The sequence below is a fragment of the Pararge aegeria genome, chromosome 4, assembly GCF_905163445.1.
Source record: "Pararge aegeria chromosome 4, ilParAegt1.1, whole genome shotgun sequence".
NCBI classification, from domain to species: Eukaryota; Metazoa; Arthropoda; class Insecta; order Lepidoptera; family Nymphalidae; genus Pararge; species Pararge aegeria.
The window spans coordinates 16,228,048-16,245,467 of NC_053183.1; the positions used below are offsets into that span (position 1 = coordinate 16,228,048).

The window sequence follows — 17,420 nt, forward strand, 5'->3', positions numbered from 1 at the left end:
TGAATAGATTTCGAAAAAATGACATGGAAAAGAACATAGGCTACTTTTTATTCCAATTCCGTTAGTTGTTCCCGAGGAAAAAGCTTTGAAATTTGGTACGCATTTCACCTGTGCTATGGAAAAGGACAAGTATTTTTCATAGCGATCTCTCATATTGTTCCTGTGGTGGGATAAAAAATTGTTAACAAGCGAAGCTTTAAACCAAATCTGAAGTCCACGCAGACGAAGTCGCGGGCAGAAGCTAGTAAGTACCTGTATAAAGTTCATGCGAGAGTACGAATTGGACTCGCCAAATTCATCCATAATGTAATTCATCCAACGTCAATTCAACATTAGGGATTTGTCGTTTGCGTAAGTAGTTACCTTTTTTACCTGTTACTTATATATTCTTTCTATCATTTAGTACTTTTCAGTCGGCATGAAATCCATCTTTCAAAACAAGATAAATATCATTTAAAGATAAATATCATTTAAGTTTTAGGTTTTACCCTTGTAAACCTTGGAACTCAACGTATTGCTATTTGCTACATAGTTATGGTGTAAAACCATTAAACTTTCATCCACTCTCCCCACTGGATTATGCTGAATATCGCGACCAATCTTTTTTTTTTTTTTACAGTTTTGCCTTCAGCATCTAGTACCCTCCAAAATGTCTTTAATGTACAAAACTGGATCCATTACACTTTGATAATAATAATAAATGCTTTTAAATCAGGCCATATGACAGAAGTTAAAACAAAACAAACTGAAGATAAACAAATGCCGACTAGGATAATATAACTCAAATCAAATTTTTGCTATGCAAAATTGCAAATAATACAAAAATATTATATTAACATTGAAAATAATAAGCATAATAATAGATCAGTAAGTTTCCTGCGACTTCAACTACGCTTATATCGTAGGAACTCTTTATACCCATACATAAAATGTTTCCGTGGCTGTCTTAAATATGCAAAATTTCACCAAAATCATCTGTGAAGTCATGCTAACAAAAAATATTTTATAAAACCCTGTGGGACGTTGACCAGCTACTTTTACGAAATTAGAAGTAAACTATGTTCAGCTCCGGGATTAAAGCTATCTGTGCTCCAAATTTCATCAAGATCGGTGCAGTTTCATCTGAACTCATCGGTCTAGTGAACGAGGCGTTGATTCCTGATTCGGGCAAAAAAGAGGCACAGGGGTGAATCACCGCCAATTTTAAACTCCCATACAACATTTTAAAACCCAATACAAAACAAACATTTGCCCGACCCGGAGAGTGAACATGGGGCGTCGTGATCTGCAATTAAACGCGAGACCAACGAGGCAGCAAAATAAAAATAATGAGTATACTCTTGGACAATATCGTAAACAATTACAATGCATCATCTGACATCATTTAATGGAATTTTTAATATGCTACGAAATACCTATATCGAGTACTCCCGTTTCCTTCTAGTATTATGAAATGTTATGACCGTGAATTTCAAGACCGTGATGAAGGTCACAATCATAATGCAGTGACTTAGAGAACTCCGCTGTCACATTTCTAGCGGAAATGAAGAACTTAATTTGAGACTTGATTAGAAGTAAAAGATTAAAAATATTTCTAGCTGTAGAGATTAGTGAACGGATCGTGGATTGAGTGGAAAAGCGCAGCTTCAGGTCGTCGATTGATCGTCGATTGATTAAAACAGCATTACTTACTGATTATATTTTATTCTTGTCGCAAACATTAATCACTGATTTAAATACGGTCAATTAAATACTAAAATTAGATTAAATTAAATAGTGAAAATTCTAGATTATAAGCATATCGTTGCTCTGATGTCGCCAGGAAGGAATGCCTTCAAGTTTCTATAAGTGTGTCATTTTGTTTATATGTTTTTTGTACAATGTTGATGATGTTTGGCATAGAGGTATTTGTTTTCCTGGTATATCCTACAATTTTTACGAACGTCGTCTTCAAAAGTAACTTCCGTTTTAATCGACTTAACAATGGGAGAGGAGGTTTCTTGATTTGTACGTTTGTGAAAGAAAACGTATCAAGAAATTTTTGGAGCTAAAGGACGGAATTCGAACTTACCAGCAGTGTGGTAAGATTTTACCACTTCACTGCCTCTTCCAATCGATAAGGGGAATAATTCCACTTACTATCAACATGGTTTTTTTCATTGGCTTTTAGGTCATGTTAGGCTACAACTGTTAGTAAAGTACTAATTTTTTAATATGATAAGTACTTTTTTTGTCGCATTGATGTACATAGACCTCGGTTGTAGTCAGATCATTTGGTAAGTGAATGCAAAGATTGAATGCAAAGATTGAATGAATTCTTTGCACGGAGAGTGCGGTGAAATACCCGCTAGCACTGTGGCCACACCCCAACACAATAAGGATGTTAAGGAAGTGGCGGAAACCGTTACGTTAATAGGAATGTAAAATGTCGATGGAAATCGCATAATTTGTTTGAGTCGCGTCATCGCCACTGAAGTGTATTGGTTTTATAACTGTGCTACATCATTTGATACTGACATATGAGAACTCTTAAATAAAATACTTTGGTTATTTACTCACATAAACATTGAATCGTAAGCGACTTCTGCCAAAAAAGTAGAAAGTTCTTAATATATTATGTCTACGTGTACCAAAAAAAATAAAATTTCAGCCTTTTAGGCCTTCAACCCACTGACTTCTATTACTACCAGTGGACAGTTTGTCTGACGCCATTTTACCGGTAGTATAATTATATGCCAAAATGAAAACTTCAATAAACAAAAAAAAACAACTACAATACCAATTTTGTTAGCACATTGTTTCTAAAGTTTGCAAAGTTAAACCACGGGTAGGTAAATATTCTGCAAGAGCGCAGAGCAGTGGATATTACGTTCCTAATCACCTCGTTACCGGGCTCGGTTTTGCTTTGTAAGAAAAACAACCGCTTTTGCTTTGGACACATTATCAAGAACTGTAAAATATAAAAAGTAACTAAAAATCCGCTTTTTTAGCTTGCACTGTACGTGAAAATGTTTAGAAACGTTCTCAGAAATGTTTTAATTTCATTTTTACAAACTTTCAGAGGACTAAATAGTTTTTAAATTTGAATTAGAGCGCATAGTTTTTGTTATAATTGTGTGAGAAATTATTTAAATAAAATGCTGCAACGGATGCTAAGATAAGTTAAGAGAAATAAAGTATAGAACTAACTTTCATAATCCATATAGATTCTTCTTCGCGAAGCTGAATCTCGAATTGACATTTAATCTTAAACCCATGTTGCCATTCCTAAAACCAAGCTGGTAGCTTGTCATTAGGTCATTTTAGTTAATGCGTCCGTGCTGATATCGGTAAGAAAATCACGATGTCAACTAGTAGTAACTGATTTTTTTTTACCTTGTATAGTATAATAATATATTAACATTGGAAAGATCATCAGCTAACCTAAGAATCAGTGGCGTGCATATGCAGACGGTATAAAATGGAGAAAATCTGCAGCACAGTTTTATTGAAGTTATACTTCTTGGCGCGTTAGGGAAAAAATATGATAGTACATTTTTACAATGCGCGCGCACACCGTCACAAAAAATCGACACCCTGAAATTAGCTATAAGGTTTGACTGTGTACACTTTCAATTGGCAAAGTCTGCGGGCTCACTCCGGTGATTTAATTGATTCAATTGTCCAAAAATCTCAAATTTTAATGTTCAGTGAAACTTGGTTGTCCGATTAAGAGTCTATTAATATTCTAAATTAAATTATGTTTTTATGTCCATTTCTTTTGTGATATTTAAATAACATTATTTGACTAGATAATGCGTTATAATAAAACTGTGTATGTATAAATACCCATTTTTTTATTGTTAGTGTCGTTTTTTCTACAAACGTAGAATTAGGCGAAAGATTTTTATTTTTATAAACACACAGTTAGTTCTTACCAATACTATAAATGCAAAAGTGTGTTTGTTTGTTTGACATTGCTTAACGCCCTAACTATGCAACCTATCAACTTGATTTTTCGCATAGAGTTAGTTATAAAGGCGGAGAAGAACATAGGTTACTTTTGTCCCTGGAAAACAAATGGCTCCCACGGTATTTGTAAAACACCGTCATAAACGCAGACGAAGAATGTGGGTAACAGTTTTAGTACAATAAATGTTAAATAAAAAGAGACAGATTTCGGTATAGTCTTAGTAGAAAACACAGAACTAAAAAAAACAGAAATTTTCACTTCCACTAATGAATGCGCTGGAAGCTAAATGGATTGAAAGTTGTAGATGAAACGCACGGACAGCGAAATACCTAATACAATCGAGAAAGCTTCACTGACAAACTTACTTAGAAATACAACTCACTTCAGTTCAACAGCTGTAACCCACTAACAAATTTAAATAAATTCATGAACGACACGTTTGGTTTTAGTTCAGTACGGAACTCCTATTAGATATTGCTTTAGTAGTATGACGGACGGAACGGAACACAAAACATATTGCGTCGAATAAAGCATGTATATACATCATCAGTCATAACCGCTCAGAGTGGGTTAAACCAGGTCGGTGAATGTATGTGTGTATGGATTTCCTTTTACGAGTAACTAAGCTTTTACATGCCACGACTCTGGGCTCCAAGTCTATTACAATTTTAAGTCAGTGTTCGATCAATTATGAATTAACAAGTACCAACTAAAGACCAGTGGCGTGCATAGAGGGTATGCACAGGGTATGAGGGTAGGGCAGATGATATAAAAAAAAGAAAATCCCCAGTCATCATCACATCAATCGATAGATGTCCACTACTGGACATAGGTCTTTTGTAGGAAGATCCAAATCCCACGGTTCTGCGCCGCTTGGATCCAGCGGCTACCTGCGAAGCTCTTAATATCGTCTGTCCACCTCGTTGGGGGTTGACCAACGCTGCGCTTACCAGTTCGGGGCTGCCATTCCAGCACCTTGGGACCCCAACGTCCATCCCTCCTCCGCACTATGTGCCCCGCCCTTTGCCACTTCAGCTTCGCGACTCGTTGAGCTATGTCGGTAACTCTGGTTCTTCTACGTATCTCCACATTACTGATTCGATCGCGTAGAGATGCTCCTAGTATAGATCTCTCCATCGCCCGCTGAGTGACTCTGAGCCTTCTTATGAGGCCCATAGTTAACGACCATGTTTCAAAGCCATTGGTCATCACTGGCAACACGCACTGTTTGAAGAAATCCCCAGTACGAGCTATTAATACTTAATGGTAGGCTTTCTTTAACTCGTACAATGCATATCCTTAAGTTTTTTATAACTCTTATCGGAGATTTTCTTCATTTTATATCATCTGCATACCCTGTGCATACCTTCTATGCATGCCACTGCAAAAGACCTACGTCCAGTAGGATTTCCAAAATCCTCGGTCCTAGACCGCTTATTTCTAGCAGCTCCCAGTGATTCGCTTGATGTCGTTTATCTTTGCGTTTACCCCTTCAGGGTCGCCATTACAGAACTTTGGGACCCAAGCCTTTTTATGAGGCCTATAGTAAGCGACCACTTTTCAGATCCGGTCAAGTCATTAGTGTTATTATATTTATCATAATCAATTTGTTTAACCAGTATAGATTTAAACCTCAGAAATGTGCGTTTTTTATTTCAAGCAACTAAATATTACTTGTTTTAACAGTTAAAGGAAAACATCGCGAGGAACTCCTTCTCATTGAGAGGAGTTCAGTTCTCTCTAATTTTCGTAATGACATGTGAAGCTTACAAATTAGCATTTTCAAAAGTTCATAAATTTATTTTCTATTTTTTAGTTCGGTTTTCTATAAAAAGCGTGTTTTTTAGTTTTTTTTAACTATTATTTATTTTAGACCAGGGCGTGTTTGGAACCCTCGTAACTTTAGTTTTAAGTTTACGAATATGGTTATCGCCTTCATCTCACTACCGTATACACACCTATGGGCCTACATGAATAAAAATATTTTTGACTTTGACTTTTGAACTCGGCCCCCGAAAGTGAAGTCGAAGTCCTACCCACTGCGCTATCACCGCTTCCACCGATAGAAGACCCGTGCCCTGTAGTGGGATGGTGATAGCAGGCATCCGGATTGAAAATTTAGAAAATAAAAGTTAAGTCGCTTTGTGTAAATGGACTTTGATGGAATTCATACGTCAGCACTTTCACCGGATAGACTTAGAGAGCTTTCAAAGGAAATGCTGTGAAAACGTGTCAGCGGCTACGGGTGGAGCGGAAAACACGTTCGATAGGAGTAAAAACACCCTTTGTAGTCACAGAGAATTACAAAAGGAATGAAACGTTTTACACTAGTTAGCATGACGATATCCCTGTCAAAGAACCGTTTAAGGTTTTTTCTTTATTTTTTTTAGTAATTTATGTCGTAATTTAGTAGGTATTTGATCACATTATATCTGCTACTTAAATAACTTTTGCAAAATGACGTGATTCAAAAGATTAAATGTTTTTATATAAAACTAGCGTACCCAGCCCGCTTCGCCGGGCTAGATTTCGCTTTATTTTATTTAAACAATAAACTTACATAATTAAATTTTTAATTTAAGTCTCACAATATATTAAATCATTTATTTCTCTCCGTATTCATTCTCTTTTCTCTTCTCGAGCGGGTGAAGACCATTATCTACACCCATGTACACCCAACAATAGAATATCATCATAGTAAATTAAAGCTGTATTTGACAGTTCAAAAATAGGAGTGCTCCGATCGTCACCAAACTTTACAGGATTACTCGCCAGGTCAATCCGGAGATTCCCTGAAAGTTTCATTGAAATCGGTCCAGCCGTTTCGGAGCCTATATGGAACATACCCACAAACTTTCTCTTTGATATGCCTATATAGATAATACATAATTTAGTTGACTGCCCACTTCTTCAAGTAAGATTGCATGTTGTAGGTTAAATGCTTGACGTAAACCTCCCTTTGCGTGGGCTAGATGGATGACAAGTTATTCGTCAAATAACTATTTATCTCAAGCAAATAATATTGGGAGACGAACATTATTTACGCCAAAATTGGCACTTTTAGGAAAATAATTATGACAAAATAAGTATTATAAGCTTTTTAAGTTTTTTTGTTTTAATTTAATTTTGTTGTATAATTTTCGCTTGGTACTTAATTCCTAAGCAATTGGGGTTAATGTTTTCGTTTATGTATAACTAAGTTGTGAAAACTTCATTGGATATTTCTTGTGTGCGTGTGTGTGTATGAACTCAACTGAACTGAACACTGAACTCCTCCTAAGCGGCTGGACCGATTTGAATGAATTTTTTGGTATGCGTTTGGGGATGCACCCTGGATGGTTTAGATTCACAAATCAGCCCGACAGATGGCGCTGGGGTCCGCTAGTGTTATATAAAAATACGGCATTACTCTTATATGTAATAGTACTGTTTGTTTCCCTAAAAGCTAATACATTAATAAATAAATAGTAATAATTGACGGAACAAGCAGATGGGTAAGTGGAATACCATCGCCTACAAACAGAGCAACACAGGGCATGCAAGGAGCACGTCCTGCAACATGCCGAACTGTGTCCAACAATATGAGGCGTATGTGTTTATTTTTAATTTAAGTCTCATAATATATTAAATCATTTATTTCTCTCCGTATTCATTATCTTTTCTCTTCTCGAGCGGGTGAAGATCATTATCTACACCCATGTACACCCAACAATAGAATATCATCACAGTAAATTAAAGCTGTATTTGACAGTTTGACAGTTCAAAAATAGGAGTGCTCCGATCGTCACCAAACTTTATAGGATTACTCGCCAGGTCAATCCGGAGATTCCCTGAAAGTTTCATTGAAATCGGTCCAGCCGTTTCGGAGCCTATATGGAACATACCCACACACTTTCTCTTTTATATACCTATATATAGATAGATAGATAATACATAATTTAGTTGACTGCCCACTTCTTCAAGTAATATAAGCGTCATGTGCCTATAAAAACACAGTTCAGATTTTACCATACTTTTTAAGACTCAATGGTTGCCGTTTTTTTATTCGATAGAAAAAAATTACAACCTTTTACCGTACCTTTAATGTTACCTCTAATACAAATTGGCCTTCTGTAGCTTGCTTTCTGGAGACGGCTACAGTCACCGCGAGAAAAGTTCTGAGTCCCGCGGGATATCAAAAATTCTGCGCAGTCGCTGTCATCCGCTAATATCGTATGTTTCGAAGTGATAGTGATTCTCGAATTGATTTCATTTGGGAAGTAAAGATACTCGTGCAATAAGTACATGCAGACGAAGCCACGGGGTAGAGCTAGTTGAGATGATCATTAAAAAAAATCTAGAAAAACACGAACATTCTTATCGCAAACAAAGATAAGAAAGAATAATATATTGCAAATAAAATAATTAATTGTTATAATATTATTCGACCTATTCGAAAATACTGAATCGCATAATTGTTTGCTTTGAAAATAAACTGTGCTAATTAGAGTCTAAGTAAATCTTTTGCAACACTATTTATTCAAGATTTTTCGCTTTGCAACATTACACGGAGACATTTTTCACCAAAATTCAAAAACAACGTGGTTTCAATAATTGGTTTAAAAAAAATTGAGTAATTTTAAATGTTTTCTATTAATTCTGGTATGCCATTTTAAAATATTTCGCTTCTGACATTTCGGCCTCTTTTACTTAAAACTGTACTACATAGAGAAATAGCTTTATTTATACGGAAACATAGTATAAATAAATAGTATAAATAAATATTTAAAAATAAATAAATAAATACTTAGTTTGGTGGCGTTTTTTTTATTAATTTTTATTATAATTATTTGTATTAGTATTTTTTGTTTGCAAAACAAGTTTTAGAACATACAAAAAACCCATTTAATTAATGATTTTTATTACAAGACCGGAGCGTTTGCCTTCTTCTAGTAAAAATAGAATAAATAAATAAATATAAATAAATATACTACGACAATACACGCATCGCCATCTAGCCCCAAAGTAAGCGTTGCTTGTGTTAGGGGTACTAAGATTACTGATGAATAAATACCCAGACACTGAAAAACATTCATGTTCATCACACAAATATTGTCCACTTGTGGGAATCGATCCCACGGCCTTGGCTCAGAAAGCAGGGTCCACTGCCCACTGCGCCAATCGGCCGCCCACCAGAAATATGTGCAGATTTTTTAAATTGCTATCTCTTGTTAATCTATAACATTCCAACTTTAAACTTGTACGAAGTGGCACAACAAGTGATGGGTAACCATTTCGGTGACGGAACCCTAAAAAGAGCAAATTTAAGTATACACGCCATATTGACGCTCTTAATGCTTTTAAGAAAATGAAGTTTTTCCATTAAATTTCTATCATAAATTTATTTTTCCTTCTAGTTGTGAATGAAAGCTTTCGTGAATTTGTACTTTTGCGCGTTATAAATATCAGATGAGAGTAAATTATTCCGAATTTAACACAGCATATGCAGATTTTAGCCCACCAACCCGCATTGGGGCAGCGTGGTGGGTTAACCCGCATTGGAGCAGCGTGGTGGGTTTATGCTCTAAAACTGAGAAGGAGCCCTGTGACCAGCAATGGCACCTTAATAGTGTACGGATGATGCGGCTTTTACCACGTCTATCCTAGTAGTAGTAGAGGTTTTTGTGGCCGAACTCGTCCGGAAAAGTACTATCGCCATGTTTAATCAGAACACAGAAATGCTGCTTGGCGGCAGCAAGCAGCATTTCTGTGTTCTGGTCTGAATTATGAAATATACTAGGTATTGATGAATTTCTTAACAACAAGGAAGTAAGCCGCTCCGTCCTTCCATCTCACACAAGATAGAATATTCTACATACATATATATAATAAAGTTGTGTTAGTTACACCATTTATAACCCAAGAACGGCTGAACCAATTTTGATGATATTTAATTTTTTGAATTTCGCTTAGTCCGGAATAGGATAATAAGTATTCGAATATAACATTCATCAAAAAAACAGATCCGCGGTACGAAGTTCGCTGGGACAGCTAGTTATTGTTAAATTGTAAAATTATGTTGTAAAAGAGCAACTGCTGAGTTTCTTGCCGGCTTCTTCTCGGTAGAATCTGCCTTCCGAACCGGTGGTAGAGTCAATATACTAGAATACATAAAATAAGTTATTAATTTAAAGGAAATTGTATACAATAATATAACAAAGATGAAAGTTTGTATTAAACGTAAGCTTATAGAATAGTCCTATTATATATTATAGTATTAAGGACTACGTCAACGATAAAAATTCTTGGGTGTAAATAATTGCTCTAACCAGGTTGCTTCTTTAATAGTTTTTAAATGACAATGTGAGATGGTGATAACGAAAAAAAAAAATAACAACCGGCTAAGTTTTTTGTGGGCCTCTTATTAGACCAGGGCGCGTTTGGAACCCTCGTAGCTTTAGTTTTAAGTTGACGAATTTATTTAACGCGATCTCACTCCTATTTCGAGGGACATCCGAGGACTTCATCAGCAGATCTTATTATTATTTGACCAAATGGAGATTTCCAAATGAAAATGTACAAGTTACTTTAAAAAATAATCAAATTGCTATAATATTTAAGGACTCTAACTTCGAACTCGAGTCGACTTCACGTACAGGGGACCATTTGGGAAGTATACCGTTTTAAAAAAAAAAGAAAACCAAACCAAATCGGTCATTAAAAAAATTTGAATTGAGATCCTCCCCTTTTTGAAGTCGAAATCTGTTTGAGTGATCTTCAAATAAATAAATAAATAAATAAATAAATATACTGCGACAATACACACATCGCCACCTAGCCCCAAATTAAGCGTAGCTTGTGTTATGGGTACTAAGATAGCTGTTGAATATTTTTATGAATATAATACATAAATACTTATAATATACATATAAACACCATTCATGCTCATCACACAAACATTTTCCAGTTGTGGGAATCGAACCCACGGCCTTGGACTCAGAAAGCAGGGTCGCTGCAAACTGCGCCAATCGGCCGTCAAATAAAATATTATAGGCACACCAATATTAATTCGAGTATTTTGTAAAGTAACTTGTAATTTCATTCGGAAAGCACCATTTAGTCATATAACATCAACGATGTTGTCCGAGTTCTTCGGACCTCCACCGATACATAATACTCAACACGGGACTCGAACCCAGGACCTCTTTATCCATAAGCTAATTTATCATAGTAGGGATTCAAGTAGGAAAAACAGTGATTTGACGAAATGCAAAACCGACTCAGTCTCCTGCCCTTCCCTTCAGCGACAAAAGGAAAACGAATTATCCACAGAATGGCTTCGTAATGCCCACTTTGTTTTCTGCTTGCCTAGTACCCTTTGTTTTGGCAACGGGTTCAATCGATGATTTTAAAGGCCATTGTTTAATGCTTTTTTTCAGTTATATAATTTTAAAATTAATTACAGATCAAAATATTTACAAAACAAATTGTTGGTATTATTATATTTAAAATTTTTTTACCACAGTCTATTCTCCTTTTCTTTTGCCCTAATTCTAAGGTTGCCTGGCAGAGATCGCTATTAAGCGATAAGACTGGCTTTTGTATTCTACTTCTTTCTTCGATGATAACATTTTTATTCTTTAAAATAATTGTTTTATAAATATAACCTAAAATAAACTATTTAATACTAAATAAAATCTAAAACGTCCTCGAAACCACCGCAGCGAGGCACAGTTCCTAAGATGCTGGCAGCATTCTTTCTTCATGTTTCTGTTTTTTTATTTTATTTTTGTATATTATGTTAATGATGTGGTTGGTATACAAATAAATAATAAAATTAAGAATTAAAAAAAAACCTTTGACTTTCAATATTTGTAAATTATTCAAGTTCAACTATTTTTCAGCTTGAATGCCTCGTTTGGTCGTTCATATATCAACCACATGGTCATGGGTTTTCTTGTGGGGCCAAGAATTCGTATTGGAGTTTTTTAAAAAAAATTCTCACAACCAAACAATCTGGAGTAAGGAAATAGGCGGAATACACCCTCGTTCCCCAGAGAGTATGATAAGCCATCGCATACATGGGGTAGTAATCGTTATAGCCCAGTCGGCATTGTAGCGAGGTGGATCTGAGCTCCAAAACCCTTTTTCCTCTGAAAAAAATTTATCTACCAATCAGTAAGGAAACTGGCGGTATAAACCCTCGTGCCCCAGCGTTGGGCAATTCAGTAATGTCTATAATTAATTTCTATGTTTCTCATACACTATTTTCTTTTCGTTCCAGATTTCAAGAGGATGATGAAGAGCAATCGGCAATTCACAACAATGCATCGAGAGAGAGTTACCTAACTTCCTAGAAATGGAATAAATCTACTGGATATGACGAATTTCACTTATCTATTAGATCCCGTGCTAGAAGATTTGAAATGCCAATTAATTTCAGGCAAGAGTTGTGCCAACGAAACTATTTCCAGCGGTCTTGAATGCGCTAGCTACGGGAGTTCTCTAGAATACACCTGCGAACTAAATTTGGACATCCAAAATGAGACCTCATACTCTTGTTTCAAGTGTACGAATAATTCCTTGGATACTTACAGCAACTACACTTCATGCAACTCTCGACTCAAGCTGAATATGCTGGGAACTTTGTACGAGAGCGCCATTAAGAACTTGTGGTTGAAAATACCTGACTTGGACATTTGTGATTGGAACACGTTGTCGTGTTTCAGCGACCCGAATAGGACGCTGTATATTGATGCTTTCAACAGTTTTAATAGTGATACTTTCAACGAAACTTTTCAGTGTAAGTGGGACATGAGAAATGATACGGAGAATTTCATAAGTGCTGAGTACGATTGGAGTTTCTTGTTTGTGATACTGTTCATAGTGGCGGGTGGCGTTGGCAATATTTTAGTGTGCTTGGCGGTTTGTTTGGATAAGAGATTGCAGAATGTGACGAACTACTTCCTGTTATCATTGGCGATCGCTGACTTGCTTGTCAGTTTGTTCGTGATGCCAATGGGAGCTATTCCAGGATTCCTTGGTAAGGACGTCATTGGCATCATTCTTCATTTAGCATTGTTTGCATTACTTACCAAATTTGGGAGACTACGCTATGTAATAACTAATGATTTATTATAATTTTTAGTATATTGTTTTTACCTTCATTTGAAATATCAAATTTATATTTTTTTAACGTGTCATAACAATAAAGCCCACCAACATAGGAGGTGAATAAGGTGAAAGCTCTTATTCCACCAGTGCCGAAATTAATATACATATATTTTTTATTGATAGAGTAGCGCTTGGCAGTGCAGATGTGGCCTAAGATGGATGCGCTTGCCTAGAAGATGTTTATTCACTCCTATTTTAAAGATGCCCAGGTTGTTTAAGTTAGGGCCCACAGAACTCGGGAAGACTTTTCAAATCCTAGCCATGCGTATAAGAAAAGAAGATGCAAATCGCTTTGTGCAAGTTTTTGGGATATCAATAATGCCCTCTTTATCAGTGTTATAGCGACTCGGCGCGACGCCATCTAGTAGGAAAGATTGCAGATTCGATCTACTTTTTAAAAGTCCATATACAAAGTCCAAATAAATACACATTTTGAAACAAGAGATGTAATGTTTCTTTTAGTGTTTTTTACCTACACTTAAAATCGAAAATTTATGTTTTTTAAAGTTTCATAAATTCAATAAAATATAACCTGCTTTACCAGTGAAGGAAAACATCGCGAGGAAACATGTATGTACACACTGACTGAGTACTGAAATTTTTTAATGGTGGCAGTAATCACTTAACATCAGATGATACTTTCTCGGTATTATCTATTAAATAAAACTTACATGTATGAGCCTTGAGAGATACTGTGTAGGTAAGTAGTTATTACTTTAAGACACTTGTGATATATGATCGTTCGTGCACACCATCATTCATAAAATGAAAATGAGAATAAACCGAGCAGCTGATTCTTAGGTAAATATTATGGAACGTGTTGTAAATACTTAGTGAAAAGGTTTAAGTATTTCAAGTAGGTACTAAATCTAGCCACATTATTTATTTATTTACATCCAGTTAGTACGGAAGGGCTACTTACACTAACTAGACAGACACCATAATTTATGGATATAGACAAATGAATGAAAGATGACATTAAACATTATAAAAGACATAATATTAATTTAGTATACTATACTACTCTGCGAATATTGAAGTAAAGGTCATTCAATATTCTCAGAGTATCTCAACAGTTCGCGGAACAATGCAGTCCACGTATGAACAATTTTAGCCACATCTTTGCATTTAAAAAAACGGGCCGGTTACCGCTACGATCTGAGACTGCTTCATCACTTACCATATGCAGTCAAGAGGTAACATTCACTGTTCCTGTTTCAACATCACAAACTGTTCGATTCTATTCTGTTCTAGTCTATTCTAATCTGTTATATTCTATTCCATTCTATTCTATTCTGTTTCATACTATTCTGTTCTATTCTTTTCTATTCTCTTCTATTCTATTATATTCTGTTCTATTCTGTTCTACTCTATTCTTCTTTATTCTAATGTATTCTGTTTCATTCTATTATATTCAGTTCTATTCTGTCCTTTTCCGTTCTTTTTGTTCTATTCTATACTACTAGAATAGAATAGAATAGAATAGAATTACTCAACAGAATAGAATAGACTAGAATAGAATAGAGTAATTCTATTCTATTCTAGTCTATTCTATTCTGTTCTAGTCTGTAGTAATCTATTCTATACTGTACTGTTCTATTCTATGCCATCTTTCTTGCAACAGTGTTACAGGGACCACGAACAATTTGTTTTTTTCGTGGACGAAAGTGATTGTCTTTTGGGGCATTATACAACACAGACGGTAATGAAGATCTGGAGCATCGATATCTCCTCTGAAGATTTTCCACATTATTTTTAGTTGATCACAAGTCCGTCTGAACTGAGGCTGACCTTCAGAGTTTGAACCCTAAGCGATCTAAAAGAAATTTGTTTGGGTGCATAAGTGCACATATATCGTGGATTCGTATCTGGTTTGGCTTTCGAGGATTTTTATAGCAATAATTGGGGGTTCAAGCAGGTGACCTAAATGATGGAAATTAGAAAACCATTGCCTAACAATTTGTAACCTCAGTGAATTTTCAAACTGTTATTCTATCCATACTGAGGAAGTTACGAAAAAAAAATGTAACGCGTCACTTTTAATGGCGGCCATCTTGGATTTGATATGTTATGGTGTTTTTATAGTGGGTAGCAGCTTGACTTCACTTTCGGGGCGGACCGAGTTCGAATCCCAGCAACCACCTCCATCTTTTAAGTTATGTGCGTTTTAAGTAATTAAAATATTACTCGCTTCAACGGCGAAGTAAAACATCGTAAGGAAACCTGTATGCCTAAGAGCTCTACATAATATTCTCAAAGGTGTGTGGAGTCCACCAATCCACACTGGGCCAGCGTGGTGGACTACGGCCTTAACCCCTGCTGCTGGGTTGATATGATGATAGTATTCTACTAGACAAGCCCTTTTATTTCATACCCATATTGAGGGGTATGTGAAAAAAATATGTGATCCGCCATTTTGTGGCGGCAGCCATCTTGCACCGATTTTCATCAAACACACTCCTGACGTATTCACCCTTTAAAACCGTTAGAGAAATATGAAGCCACAGACAGACACACACACACACACTGACACGCCAAACGTCACCCCGTCGTTTTTAGGTCGGGGGTTAAATAATAGGACTCGGTATAACTTTACAAACGGCCTTGCGTATTTTCCCAATAGGATGCTACACTAACAATACAATAAAAGTCAGGCACTCGCGATTTGGAGAACATTGTGAAATCGTTGCAATATCGCGGCACGCCCACGAGTATTCGGAAACCATCGTTAGATATACCTATTGCACTCGTACGGCAGTTTTATATAACGAAGTTTGTTCATAGCTGGCACGTATAAAATGGCGGTAGGCGTTAAATATAGGATAAAATAGGCGATAGCATATGGGCGTTAAATAGCTATTTAAACTTCATTGTTGCATTTGCAAAATCACCCCTTTCTCCCGTCATTTCTCTTTCCGTGGGTTTTTTTTTAATTTTAAATATATATATTTTATTGTTCAGAACAAAGAAATTGAAAGAAATGGAAATTTCAACTGCGAAATATCCCACACTGTAATTGAATCCGGTTGTCCGCAAGTTGGATTTAATGTATTTCAAACTTGAATTAAATCTGCCTCATATCCTCGAAGTGCGATAAAATGCAGTCAAAGAAATTGTATTTTATGGACCATTTCATCGAGAAATGTTCGCTCGCAAAAGGATTATGTGATGTGTTTAAAAATTATTTATAAGTAATGTACGCATATCCATACTGATATTATAAATACAAAAGTGTGTTAATTTGTTGGTTTGTCTTTACTTTACGCTCTTACTAAGCTACCAAAACTCTTGATTTTTGATATAGAGTTAGATTAAAGGATAGAGAGCAACGTAAGCTACTTTTTGTAACAGGAAAACAAACAGGATCCCACTGGATTCGTAAAAATCTCGTCGATTCGACTTTCAAAAACATACGAACAAACAAACATGCTTTCACATTTATAATGCTATAAGATGAATGAATACACTTTTATTGAAAACCACAGAGATAATTCACAGAAATACATATACAATAGCACAATAAGGTAAAAGTACAACGTGGCGGTCTTATCGCTATATACCGATCTCATCCAGACAACCAAAGGCTATAGGTAATAAGGAGATGGTACAACATATACATAAGTAAAATATTATGATTTAACTAAATAAACATATAACATAGTACACATTAAACAACTCATTAAAGATATATACAAAAATATGATATATATTCCATACATAAAAATTAAATAGCGAATGCAATCAAGATTATAATATTTGTCTGCCCGTATATTATTCCGTCTTCGAGAAGGAACGGTCAGTAAAGCAGATACTGAAATCGAGCACTGAAATAAATTTAAAAGTTTAAATAAAAAACACTTTTGTGTGGGTCTTACAAACTGGAAATTACAAGTCAGTACATTAGTTTCTTCCTTGGGAAACTTTTGATGCATTTAACATACTGTAAATTAAGGAGATATTACTAGAAACGAAGGGGTAGACCTCATTTTTCAAGCGTCAAAAAGTAGACATACCTCAAGATGACAAACAGGTAGTGACGTGTACAGGGTTTCCCTGATGTAGCGTTGAAATCTTAGCTGTGCAAGTGATGCATTTCATATCGTAATTATTTTTTACATGTTTATCAAAATGAAAGCAATAAAAACATTTATTCAAGTACGCGCCGTAGATGGAACTCATAATGGGTCATAGTATATAGTATTCAATGGCTAACTTGTAGTTTTATAAAAAGTAAATGCAAATATAGTCACAAACTATGCCTTCTGATCCTAAATCTAAGATTTTAGTTAATCAGATTAAATCGGAAACTTGCAAT

The 17,420-nt window shown here is 35.5% G+C and overlaps 1 protein-coding gene across 1 annotated transcript in view; it reads left to right on the plus strand.

Moving 5' to 3' along the window:
* Window positions 1-12,280: 12,280 nt before the first annotated feature.
* The window catches only part of LOC120637541 (alpha-1D adrenergic receptor), a gene marked incomplete at its 5' end in the record, with an annotated part of 67,895 nt that continues 62,755 nt past the window's right edge, over window positions 12,281-17,420 (plus strand). The window contains one exon of the mRNA XM_039909363.1: window positions 12,281-12,974. Within this exon, the coding sequence (XP_039765297.1) occupies window positions 12,281-12,974 (694 nt within the window). The remainder of the gene's footprint in view (window positions 12,975-17,420) is intronic.